This window comes from Balaenoptera borealis (assembly GCF_965194805.1).
Source record: "Balaenoptera borealis genome assembly, chromosome: 2".
NCBI classification, from domain to species: Eukaryota; Metazoa; Chordata; class Mammalia; order Artiodactyla; family Balaenopteridae; genus Balaenoptera; species Balaenoptera borealis.
The window spans coordinates 44,523,296-44,537,303 of record NC_138867.1 but is presented as its reverse complement, the minus strand read 5'-3'; the positions used below and the strand labels follow the sequence as shown (position 1 = coordinate 44,537,303).

The window sequence follows — 14,008 nt, the reverse complement described above, 5'->3', positions numbered from 1 at the left end:
CCACTGTGTGGATATGCATAATTCATGTATCTAATTTTCTACTGATGAACACTGAGGTTGTTTACATTCATTTGCTTTTTCAAACAATGCTACAAGAACATCCTTGTACTGCCTCACTTTGTAGTTTCAGTCTGAGAAATTGGGAAAGCTGAATCAGAGGGTATGAGCACTTAAAATGTTGACAGTTGAGGGGTCAGATTTTGAAGGCTTCCTAGGCAGGGCTAAGGAATGTCAAATTTATCCTGCAGTCGCTAGGAGGTCAGGAGGTCATTTAAAAAAAAAAAGACTTGTTTTTTCCCCCTAAGTTGTTAACTCTTTGTAGTTTTCTTTCATTAAGAAATGCAATATAAGCACATTACAGACAATGGGGGGTGGGTGGGAGTAGGATTACCTACTATAATCTCACTGCCCAAACACAACCACTTAAGGTTTTCCTTTCAGTCTTTTCTGGTGTGCATTTTTACTTTTGCTAAATTGTAATCATAGTCCACAATGATTTCAGGTCCTACTTTTTAAATTTAATGTTCCTGCATAAGCATTTTTTCCATGTATTGCAGTCTTCATAACAAGTTTATTTAGCCAGTCTTTCAACCAGACACTAGGGCCTTTTTGTTATATTTGAGTGGCTCAGATAATGCCTTTCTCTGTGGCTTCAAACCACCTTCTCCGTGGATACTTTCCAGTCACCACTCAACCAAACTCAAGTCTTTCTGTTCCTGTGTTGAAACTGTTAAGGATGATTCTGGTGGTCAGGTACGGAGTAACTGGAAGCAGGGAGGGAGCTGCTGCAATGGTCCCGGTGATAGATGAGGCCAGGATGACAACTGAGTATACTCAAGCTTTTTGTGTCTCAGTTTCCTCATCTTGACAAGAAACCTTCATGGTGGGCCACAGTGTGGTGTGCTACATGTTCACTGAGAACACACCTGCTGTGCCCAACATGGCACAGGGCCACATCATGTTAGCACACAAAAAGCTAGAAAGGGGCAGTGCTGTAAAACTATGAACTGAACACATTACTCTATTAAGCCAAGAAGTTTCTACTTATATTATTTATTCAATAAATACTAGGCATCTACTTTATAAAAATAGATCATTATGGGAAATATGGAAGAGTACAAATAAGCTAAAATGAAACACCTGAGCCTAAGGAGCTTAAAATCTAGTTTGTGAGACAAGAAGACAAACATGATAAAAGCAGCATGTGATAAAAGCTGAAAAAGCATAATAGCAAGGAGTTATAAACTTCAAGGAGGAAGTGACATTTGTAGATACAAAAGATTCTATTGAAGAGAAGTGGACAGTGGAAAGAAATGTGTTCATTTCAAAAAGCTTTTTCTAAATTCATTATTCAGAATGGCTGTAAGAATGCTTTTACTGGTTAGAGAATATAGCTAGTTAGCCTAAAAAGGTGAACTACTACTTCATACCACTAGGATGGCTATAATTAAAAATACAGACGAAACAAATATTGGTGAAGATGTGGAGAAACTGGAACTTTAATATATTGCTGGTGAGAAGGTAAAATGGTGCAGCCACTTTGGAACACAGTTTGGCAGTTTCTCAAAAAGTTAAACATAGAGTTAAACACAGAGTTACTCACTGACCTGCATTTCTATGCCAATTCCACCCAGGGGAAATGAAAAGATATGCCCACACAAAAATGTGTACATAAATGTTCATAGCAGCATTATTCATAATAGCCAAAAAGTGGAAAAACTCCAAATGTTCATCAACTGATGAGTGGTTAAACAGAATGTGGTATATATATACAATGGAATATTTTTTGGCCATAAAAAAGAATAAAATACAAATTCATGCTACATCATGGATGAATCTTGAAGATATTAGCTAAGTGGAAGAAGGCAAACACAGAGGCCACATATTGTATGATTTTTTTAATATGAAATCTCCAGAATAGGCAAATCCATAGAGGCAGAAAGGAGATTTGTAGTTGCCAGTGGCTGGAGGGTAGGGAAAGGGGGAGTGACTGCTAATTGGTATGAGGCTTCTTTTTGGGGTGATGAGAATGTTCTGGAATTAGACAGTGGTTATAGTTGCAGATATCTGTGAATATACTAAAAACCACTGAATTGTATGCATTAAAAGCGGGGGGAGGCTATGCTATGCGAATGGCATCTCAATTAAAGTGATCAACTTTTTTTAACTGGTAAGAGTTGATAGTTTACTTAAAAGATAGCTAGACATTTTCCTGCTTTAGCTGATGAAACCAATAGGAAAAGAAAATGAAAAATATAGACTCACTTATATAGTGAAATACTTAGAATTCTATGATAAAAGAGTTTCTGCCGTACCTGTGCTTTTTTTTCACAAAGCGTATACACAGTTTCCAAATTTGGATCATTGTGAAGTGGATGAGAATACATTCGATGCTCAAAAGCCTCTACTTTCTGGATGACTTTTTTCAGTCCTTGATCTTGAATGCCCATGTCATCAATAGGATCTAATAAGGGAACACCATCAGGAAAACGTTTCTGAACTTCCTGAAACAAAATATTTAAAATTCATTTTTCATCTTACATACAAAATTAGTTAAGACTAAACTAAATACTTCCTTTTATGTTTTTTCTATGTACAGACATGTATTATAATTTATTAATAATTCTAATATTTAAAGTTGAATAGTTCTGTATGCAGCACAATTTACTGATAAAGCCCATCATTGTGTATTTAGGTTGTTGTAACTTCTTGCCATTATAAATAATCCTGTATTGAACATCTCAAGTGTAAATGTTTTCAATATTCTGATTACTTCTTTGGGGCTGATTCCTAGGGAGGGCACTACTGAGCTGAAAGATATAAACTTTCAGAGGGTCCAGATCCCCATCACTAAACTTTTTGTAACATGATTTTACTATTAAATATAATGAACACGTGAGTTCAGGGAAGAGATAGGTCACTATAGGCTGGTATCCCACTGGGAGACTTTCAGGGTCTTGGATAGGGCTTAAAGGTAAGATAGGATTTGGCCAGTTAGAAATAAAAAAAGGGGGGGGGGAGTTACCCACAAAAACTTTTTATAAAACTGTCAAGAGAATTATTCATTTCAAGAAGCCCACCCATGGACCACAGCTTAAAAATTCCTACTGTACACTGAAAGCATCCTGCTTTCTCAGATTTTAGTACATAGCCTTCACTACATAGTAAATCCTTTTCAAATATTTATTGACTAACCAACTAAACCAACTAACAAAGTGCCTTTTGATTTTCCTACCGGAAAATAAAATTTTCTATAAAATCTTATTTTTTCCTATTGAAAATAAAACTATTTCATCCATGTATTAACTATACTATAAAGTAGTTAAAAGTCCTGGCACATGATTTTATACATAAAACTTTAAATACACTCTATAGTTATTTTCATTCATAACGAATAAAGCAAAACATATTTAACATACAATAGTGGCCATGTTTTCCTCTGTGAGCCCTCCTTTAGCCTGACTTTGTTGCTAGATTCAAAGAGAGGACAGTCTACATATAGATCTGCTGCCACTATCTTTGTTAAAAATGACTGCCACTATTGGTAGTGTTTATAGGTTTTCTGAAAGAAAGCAATATATTTAAAAGCAAATCAGCTGCCTTGTTATAAACCCTATTTATATTTACATAAAATTTATATTTAATTTATAAAATTAACGTGTATACCTGTATTGATTTTAAAACACTCTGTCTATTGTCCAGTGGTCGAAGGTCTTTAGGAATGTAAAGCCTAACACTGCTGATAGCAGACAGGAGATGCACCAAAACTGGAACTACCTACCAACAGAAAAGTTATATATATATGTTACAATTAAAATTGAACGTTTTCAAATTCTGCCATTTCTTAAATTTAGCTTGAATTCTTAAAAGGAAACTGCATTTACAATATGTGACAGGTATAATAAGTAGACAGTAATCACTGTGGAAGCTTATATCTTAGTAGAAACTATATTTAAAAAGTAAAAACAAATTCAAACCTTTAAGTAACAGGCAAACAAATGGTACATAAAAATAAGTGATTCCCTTAACACAGAATCCATATTTTATTCAGTTTTGTACCCTCAGTACTTGCTACTTTTTGAATACCTAAATGTACTATAGCACTACAGAGGAAGGAAAGACTCCTATTTAGGTCTATTTAGGTTTAGTTGGCCACGTAAGACTCATGTAATCTCTGGATGGGCCAGAATGAAGAGCTGAAAAGAGGTATTTCAAGCAGAGAAAACAGTATACTCCATTAGACATAATCTTGAAGAAAACATATCTTCAAACTTTCTTCCATGCTTTCTCCTGATAAGAATACCCTTCCCTCACCATGAAAAATACCATTTGCTTTCTTTAAATTTGCTCCCTTTAAATTCAGACTCTATAAACTGAGGAGAGGTTAACATTTTCACAGATCCAACTTTGTCAGCTTATTGGTCTCCTTACCTTTACACTGATCACCACTGGAAAAACAACTGTCATTCACTTGCTGATAACAAATATATTCACTGTGTTTTACTAAACAAAATGGTATAGTGGCTGAATGTGGGTTCTGGAGTCAAGACTGCCTGGGTTTGAATTCAGTCTTCAATTACTTGTGTGACATTGATCAAGTCACCTAGAGTTTTTAAGCTTCAGTCTCCCCATTTAAAAAATGAGGATAAACAATGGAACAGAACAGAGAGCCCAGAAATAAACCAACACACCTATGGTCAATTAATTTATGTCAAAGGAGGCAAGAATATACAATAGAGAAAAGACAGTTTCTTCAGCAAGTGGTGTTGGGAAAGCTGGATGACTGCAATTAAATCAATGAAATAACAACACTCCTTACACCATATACAAAAATAAACTCAAAATGGTTTAAAGACTTGAATATAAGACATGACACCATAAAACTCGTAGAAGAGCACAAAGGCAAAACATTCTGACATAAATTGTGGCAATATTTTTTTTAGATCAGTCTCCCAAGACAAAAGAAATAAAAGCAAAAATAAACCAATGGGACCCAATTAAACATGTATCTTTTAAGAACAAGCACCTTCTCCTGCATAGCCACAATATTATGAAATCATAAAAATTTAACAATAATACATCATCTAATATATAGTCCATATTAAAATTTCCCCAACTGATCCAATAATGTCCTTTATAGACTACTACCACTACTACCACGACTACCAACACCACCACCACCACCACTACTACGTTCGGAGCCAGGATACTACTACTACTACTTTTGGTTTCAGGATCCAGCCAAGGATCATTTATTACATTTAGTTGTCAGGTCTCTTAGTCTTCTTTAATCTAGAATACTCTCCACCTTTTTTTGTTCTTTTATGGTATTAACATTTCATATAATTTCAAATTTACAGAAAAATTGCAAGAATAGGATAAAGAGCTCCCATATACCTTTATTCAGATTCACCAATTATTTGTATTTTGCCCCATGTGCTACAACATTCTCTCTCTCTATATTTATGTATATACATATACACAAACATACACACCCATACAACCACAGTACAAGTATTAAAAGAGGGAAATTAATGTAGATACACTGATATTATCTAATCGACAGTCCATATTAAAATTTCATCTACTTTCCCAATAATGTCTTTTGCCCTCCCTTCTCCCCCACCACTCTATGGAGCCAAACTAGGATCATGCATTGAACCTAGCTGTAATATTGCTTTGTTCTTCTTTAATCTGGAACAGTTTCTCAGTTCTTCTGTGACTCTCAAGACACTGACATTTTTGAATACTATAGGCTAGTTATTTTGTAGAATGCTTCTCAGTTTAGGTTTGTGTAATCATGAAGAATCATCAGATTCAGGTTATGTATTTTTGGCACAAGTGATTTTTTTTGTTTTTTTTTGGTCTCAGTCCATTGGTCAACATTACTGGATTGGTGACAGTAACTTTGATTACTTGATTAAAGTAACATCTGCTAGCATTTTCTACTATAAGTTACTACTTTCCCTTTCACAATAAATTTATAGGGAGATAAATTTATAAGAAACTGGGGCTTCCCTGGTGGCGCAGTGGTTAAGAATCTGCCTGCCAATGCAAGGGACACCGGTTTGAGCCCTGGCCTGGGAAGATCCCACGTGCTACGGAGCAGCTAAGCCCATGTGCCACAACTACTGAGCCTGAGCTCTAGAGCCCGCAAGCCACAACTACTGAGCCCACGTGCCACAACTACTGAAGCCTGCGCGCCTAGAGCCCGTGCTCCACAACAAGAGAAGTCACCACAATGAGAAGCCCACACACCGCAACAAAGAGTAGCCCCGGCTCGCCGCAACTAGAGAAACCCGCACGCACAGCACCAAAGACCCAACACAGCCAAAAATAATATAAATAAATAAATAAATTTATATTAAAAAATTTATAAGAAATTTATAGGGAGATTCTTTATAGACTTTGTAAATATCCCACTCTTCACTAAACTTTCTTTTTTTTTTACATTTTTAAAATTAATTAATTAATGGCCACATTGGGTCTTCGTTGCTGCGCGTGGGCTTTCTCTTGTTGCGACGCATGGGCTTCTCATTGTGGTGGCTTCTCTTGTTGTAGAGCATGGGCTCTAGGCGTGCAGGCTTCAGTAGTTGTGGCACGTGGGCTCAGTAGTTGTGGCTCGCGGGCTCTAGAGCGCAGGCTCAGTAGTTGTGGCTCATGGGCTTAGTTGCTCTGCAGCATGTGGGATCTTCCCGGACCAGGGCTCAAACCCATGTCCCTGCAATGGCAGGCGGATTCTTAACCACTGTGCCATCAGAGAAGCCCTTCATTAAACTTTCAACTCACTAGTTTTAGCATCCATGGATTATTCTTGCCTGAGTCAAATATTACTTATGGTAGTTGTCTAACATTGACTCTTCTAACATCTCCATTCCTTCTACAGTATCTATTCTGAGTATATAAGCTTGTGGGTTCTTATTTTATTTTCATCTGATTATAATCTTTTACTATCATTATTTTTATTCTCAAACTGTCAAATTCACTTTTAAAGAAGACATTATGTGGACTGAATTGGCTTTTGAGCTGCCAGTTTGTGATCCATACAAATCCTAGATACATGGGCTGGCTGGAAAGAGAAGACTCAGGACATGAAAAACTGTCAATGATGTACCAGGTAGCCAACATCCAGAGGGAGAAATACACAATTTTTCTGTACTGAGGTACATGTACACAATCCAAAATGGCAGAAAAATTAAAAATAATTCACTTGACTTTAGATAAGAAGTGTACGGTTTACGCACTTGCAGTTGAATTATGCACAAGCTGCATTATGCAGAAGTATTTCCTTGAAAACAGAATAAACACTATCTGTGAAGACTTGATTCAGAAGGAAGACAGAAACTGCCCAATTTCTAATGCTGCTTCCCATAATAAGTTCCATCCAAGAAATGGTCAACTAAGTCTCACACTAATGACAAGAAAGAAACTATAAAGGCCCTCCTACAAATGTCTCCTTAAGTACAAGAAAGGGAGATCCTAAGACTTAAGTTCTGTAAATAAGAACTTAAATGTTTAAAAACCAAATGAATAGTTGCCATGAAATTATAAATCTCTACACTCACAAGGATTTAAAAACATGCTATAATATTTGCACTGTGCAGTTGATTCAACTTTCTAAACCTAATAACCTTTATAAAAGAACTTAGAATTCAGGCTCATCATGATGCAACATCGGTCTATATAAATCCAAATAATCATGAGGGCAATTATTAGAAAAGCGTGAGAATGCCAACAGTAGGGAGTATTTTTATTCTTAGACCTTTTTCTTTGCAAGTTTGTCATAAATCAATTTCCCCTTTTAAGATAAGCAAATGATAAGGTAAATAATATCAGAAGTCAGTACATTTTAAGTCAATACATTCTTTAAGTCAATACACTCTAAGTAAATTTCAACCAATGTCATCTCTTCAATTAAGACTATTAGCTAAAACACAATATGATTTTTGAATTTTTCATCTAAATCAGAATGATGTTTCCTGAACCAACTGAATTTTAATCAAGTCAAGGCAGACAAAGTTATTCAAACCAATGTGATTTTTATTAAATTTTAGATTTTTAAAAATTAAATTTGTGTCTTGATCTAATTTAAAAGCTGACTAATGTAATAATCTATTGAATGTAATAGATGCTTTCTCTAAGTTTATCCAGAAGAATGCCAGTGAAAATGGTGGAGCAAAGGCCTCCAAAAATCCTCTTCTCCATAAAAGCGTTGAGAATACTGGCAATTGTCAAAATCAACTTCTTCAGAACTCTGGAAATTAAACAAAGGCTTGCACCAATCCAAGGAGCGTTTAATTAAAAAAACCCCAAAACCAAAGAACTGGATGCTTTGTGATGTTTTAACTTACTCTACTCCCTCTCCCACTCAGCTCCACAGTAGTCTTGAAAACCAAGAGCCTGCAATCACTGAAAATCAGTCTGGCAGCCACCGGAAGGGACAGAACAGGGTTGAAATGACTTCAATAGGCCATTCCCAGAGAACTGTCAGTATTTCACCTGTTTGGTGGTCCCCTAGAAGACTTCATTCATTCACAAGAAGGTCATTATTTGACCTGACCCAGGGCTTGCCCAGTGCAAACAACCTTTTCCCTAGGGGCATCTGTTAAAAATAGTAAGAGGCAATTGTTTAACATCATGACTTTGAGGTGGTGGATAACAGGACAAATAACAGGTTAACCAAAAAGCTTAAAAAAAAGAAAAGAAAAGAAAAGATGGAGAGTAAGATGACCATAGGGAGATGTGAAAGGCACTCCTAGAAAACTAGAAACATAGAAGGCCTCATGCATGTGTAGGGCTGTGTTCACACTCCAAAAAAAAGAGCAGGCCCTAAACTCCCACCTCTGGGTGTCCTTAAGACTGAACACACAGGAAGTGAAGGCTAAGGTAGTGCTGTCAACTCTCTGGCTAAGTGTTAAAGGCATGCTACAATATGCATGCAGAGTCCCTAAGCAGAAACTGGTGGACTTAATGGTTATGGGCATTTAAGAAAGTTTTTGTCTAATTATTAGCTGACCACTAAGCTAACTAAGCAGGGACTTCAGTGGCCATGCACAACAAAAAATAGAGACTTAATTAACAGAATTCAGAAAAGTCTACAAAACAAACAAGCAAGCAAACAAACTACAACAAATAGCAACATAAAGAAACTTAGGTTTAATTTCCAAAGTTGCCATGTTATATTATATAAAATGTGCAATTTAAAAAAAAATTACAAAATATGTAAAGAAACAACAAAATATGGTGCATATACAGGGAAAAAGAGCAGTCAACAGAAACTGTCACTGAGGAAGTCCAGCTACTGCACTTAATAGAGTTTAAATCAGCTATTTTAAATATGTTCAAAGTTTATTTAAAATAAAAAAATCTGATTTCAATTTGTAATAGTACACTTTTGATGCAAACTTCTAAAGTGAAAAAACTGCTAAATCTCATTCTATCACCACTATTAAAGGGTATTTTGACTCTTAAGTAGTTTTTAGATAGCCTAAGTGTATAGTTGTGATCTGTAACCTTCTATTCTATGTCCTTTTATAGATGTTTTAATCTAATGCTGAATGATTCTAGAGAATTCTTTGCCTAGAGAAACAAAACAGAAATCAATATTCTAGACTTTGTAATTATGGTCTTTATTTCCTGACACTGAGTCTCATTTAACTCTTATGAAATGGCTGTGATAAGGGGCAGTGGTCAGAAACACTTGAAGCTGGCAAAGCCACAGTGACAAGAGCAATTTTTAGAATACATTGTCGGAAGTGTTAACCTCTACTAATCAACTGTTATCCAAAGCTAGCTATATTCTAAGCCATTTTGTTTTTCTGGAAAAATAAATTCAAGATTTATTTCACAGGTAAAAGAAAAAGTCACTTTAGAAAGTAGTCTTATACAAAGGCTGATCAAAAGCTAAATTTGACATTACACACACTCAAAGTTAGAGGAGGGAAAGATAACTATGGAAATTCTACTTCCTCCTCATATCTCATGTAAAGGAAATTGGGTTCAAACCTACCCTAAATAGTGCTACACAATCATGGCAGTTGAGAGGTGAGATTTCCTTATAAACTGCCTGTGGCGTTATTTCCCTGTGTCCAGGATTCCTACTCAAAATATTAATTTGCAAAAGCAAATAATATTATATACATATCCCATTTCTTAAGGTATAGTTCTCCTCCCTGTTTTATTCTATGCCTTTGTCATTCAACCATATAGACAGAACAACTTGGAGGTTTTTTTTTTAATTTTTAAAAATATATTATTTAACCAATATATTAAAAATATTACCATTTCAACATGTAATCAATATAAAAATTTATTATTATTTTTTTAGTTACTTGCTTTTTTTTTTTCTTGTTAGTCATCAATTTTATACACATCAGTGTATACATGTCAATCCCAATCACCCAATTCATCACACCACCATCCCCACCACCCCACCGCTTTCCCTGCTTGGTGTCCATACGTTTGTTCTCTACATCTGTGTCTCATTTTCTGCCCTGCAAACTGGTTCATCTGTACCATTTTTCTAGGTTCCACATATATGCGTTAATATACGATATTTGTTTCTCTCTTTCTGACTTACTTCACTCTGTATGACAGTCTCCAGATCCATCCAAGTCTCTACAAATGACCCAATTTCGTCTTGGAGTTATTTTTAAAGAGGGATGTTTTGTACTCTGCACATGTTGCTTCCACAGCTGGGAATGCAATTTTTGTCTGAAAAAAGTTCTAATATTCCTACAAATTTGCCTAAGTCTCATTACTTCTTTTATAAGACTATACACACACGTATCTTTGATGGTCACCTCTCTGAGCAAAAAATGCTCCCTCCATAGTTCTAAACCCCTTTAAGTCAGAGACTACATATATAATTCATGCTTACACATCCCCACCTTAATTTCCTTAGCAGCATATGCTGAAATAAACTGAATAAAAAAATGTTATTCAGCAGAGGAGAGACACTCAGTTTTGCCCCAGGGTACAGTGAAGACTTCCCTGTAGAGACTGTCTATTGAACTCAACAAAATCATATTATTAAGTACTGCAAAGCTTCTCAGTATCTTTAAGTAAAACAGGCACAGATGCTCATGCTTAATAAAATTTGGGCCTAGAACACAGCAGACAACAAACAGGTTTCACCTAAAATACTAACTCCAATGAATTACTCATTAGATCATTTTCTCAGCAAGAGTCTAATAAGCTTTGAGTGTAAAAGGGGCCCATGACTTATTATTAATATCTGCCATGAGAGAAGGAGAATGTTGCGATGCATGCCACATATTTGCCATTCCAACTTCAAAGATTCCTTTGGCCACAATGACTATATGCCAAATTGTGGGAATTTTAGCCTAATTTTAGTTAGGCAGTCAGTTGACAAAATAAATGTTAGGGAAAAGTAAATCATGTAAGTTTCAATGGTGGTGGAATTCTGGAGGAGAGCAAATTAGAAGAGTGAGGAACAAAGATCAAAGGCTAGCTGGTATTCAGAATTATAAATAACTAGACTTTTAAATCATTATTTTAAAATGTTTAATAATAAACAGTCTTTTTAAATACTGTCAGCTTTGAATCTCACATTCATTTCACTGATGCAAAGCAGCAGCCGATGATGCTACAGTGGCAGATTTTACTTTCCACAAACCAAAGCCTGTTATGACAAGTATCATTACAATGACATTTCCTAAAAGACCTAGCCAATACACCATATACTTAAAGCAGTGTTTAAAAATAACAAAATTTCAGTATGAGATTACTCTTCAAATAGATACTTGGACTCTCCACAGTAAGGCTTACCTACAATTATTCTATATTAATTATTTTAAAATGAAATAAAATAGGAGACATTTAAGTAATATGTGTATCTCATGTGGCAAGCTGAATGTTTTGCATTTAATTAAAAGCACATGTAAATTAAACGATTTTAAGGAAACTTAGGTAGAACTTTTTCATTATCAAAACACTGGCTCATTATTTTCAATCATTATTTTCACAGGAATGTAATAAACAATATGGATGGAATAAAGTGTAAAATGATACAATCGCAAAATAATGATAAAACATCTTTTTTAGCTCAGGTAAATTCCAGCTTCATGTGAAAATTTAAATTATTAAATTCTCTTTATCTTTCACTTTGTCACTAATTACCTTGCCATAATCTGATAAGGAGATTAATCATCCTACTGGTGTTAGATGGCTTTCACATACCTTGAAAACTTCCAATTAGGAAATCATGACAGTATGTTCATTATAATCACATTCAGGAAAACTAGTGATTATAAATAATGTACAAAATATGTGAAATCTGAAAATGAAAAATAAAGTACAAACCTGCATCTCTCCTTTCTCATCAGACTTAGCTGGTTTTGCAGCCTCAGTAGCTGAATTTTTCAAGCTCTCTTTGCTACAGCGCAGAAGTACTTCCACTACATATAAAGGATCCAGTTCACCAGAATTAGGCTAGAAAAAAACAGGATAAAAGAAGTTTATTAATTCTTAAAAACTGGCACACAAATTTTAAGTTCCATGTGTACAGGAACTATGTTCTCAGTATTTAGCACTATGACTTACGTAATGCACAATAAATGTTAATTTCATGAAATGAAGCCTGTCTCTTTTCATCCTTCAACATGCTCCACTGGATGAAAAAACACAGAAATTACTTGATAATTACAAATTTAAATGTTATGATCACTGTCAACTGATATGCCATTTTAAGTTTCTAATGATCGGTTTATAATTTTATTTCATGTTATGCCAGAATTAGAAAAAGAAACCAAAAGGAATTATCAGTATCAGAAAATGAGTATGTATCTTCAAATAACCTTAATTAAACAAGATGAAAAATATATTCAGAGCAGATTATTTTATTGCTTAGTATACTGGCACCTCTACTCTGTGGTTTCATATCATTTCATTAAAAGTCTTTTAGTCTTTTATATTCTCTAATAAAAACATGATTCTCAAAGACCTAACACTAATCACATCTTCTGCACTATGACAATTTATGTTTGAGAGCAACATTTTTCAAATAGTAATAGAAGACTTTTTTCTTCAGTAAAGAATTCCTCTTTGCTTTTTAATTCAATATTTGAATAATCTCTTTTGCATAAAATTAGATAAAGGGATAAGTTTTTTTAAAAAATTGAAGTATAGCTGATTTACAATGTGTTAATTTCTGCTGCACAGCAAAGTGATTCAGTTATACATATATATAAACACTTTTTTATATTCTTTTCCATTATGGTTTATCACAAGATATTGAATATAGTTCCCTGTGCTATACAGTAAGACCTTGTTGTTCATCCATTCCATATGTAATAGTTTGCATCTAACTCCAAACTCCTATTCCATCCCTCCCCAGACCACAAGTCAGACCACAAATCTGTTCTCTATGTCTGTGAGTCTGTTTCTGTTTCATAGATAGGTTCACTTATGTCATATTCTAGATTCCACATATAAGTGATACCATATGATATTTGTCTTTCTCTGTCTGATTTACTTCACTTAGTATGATAATCTCTAGTTCCATCCATGTTGTTGCAAATGGCATTATTTTGTTCACTATTTTGTTTTTGTTTTTTTTTTAATGACTGAGCAGCATCCCATTGTATCAATATACATACCATACTTTATTCATTTATCTGTTGATGGACATTTAGGTTTCCATGTCTTGACTATTGTGAATAGTGCTGCTATGAACATAGGGGTGTATGTATCTTTTTTAATTATAATTTTGTTCGGATATATGCCCAGGAGTGGGATTGCTGGATCATATGGCAACTCTATTTTTAGTTTCTGAGGAACCTCCATATTGTTTTCCATAGTGGCTGCACCAATTTACATTCCCACCAACAATGTAGGCAGATTCCCCTTAAGGGAGAGTTATTTTGATTGAGAGGGGAACATGGCAAGAAGTGATGATTTGTTCTCCTCCCACCCCCGCCTGCACAGTTCCTGTGCAAAAATGAAAAACTGTCAAGAAATGACCATGAATCCATTCCTACAATCTATT

General features: G+C 34.9%; 1 protein-coding gene across 3 annotated transcripts in view; it reads right to left on the bottom strand.

The window, feature by feature from the left end:
• Positions 1-14,008, bottom strand: part of MTREX (Mtr4 exosome RNA helicase) — a 132,997-nt gene that overhangs the window by 24,654 nt on the left and 94,335 nt on the right. For all 3 annotated transcript variants that reach the window (XM_082382215.1, XM_082382216.1, XM_082382217.1), the window contains 3 exons: positions 12,325-12,453; positions 3,667-3,777; positions 2,316-2,504 (listed from right to left, as the gene is read on the bottom strand). In XM_082382215.1, coding sequence (XP_082238341.1) covers positions 2,316-2,504; positions 3,667-3,777; positions 12,325-12,453 — 429 coding nt within the window. The remainder of the gene's footprint in view (positions 1-2,315; positions 2,505-3,666; positions 3,778-12,324; positions 12,454-14,008) is intronic.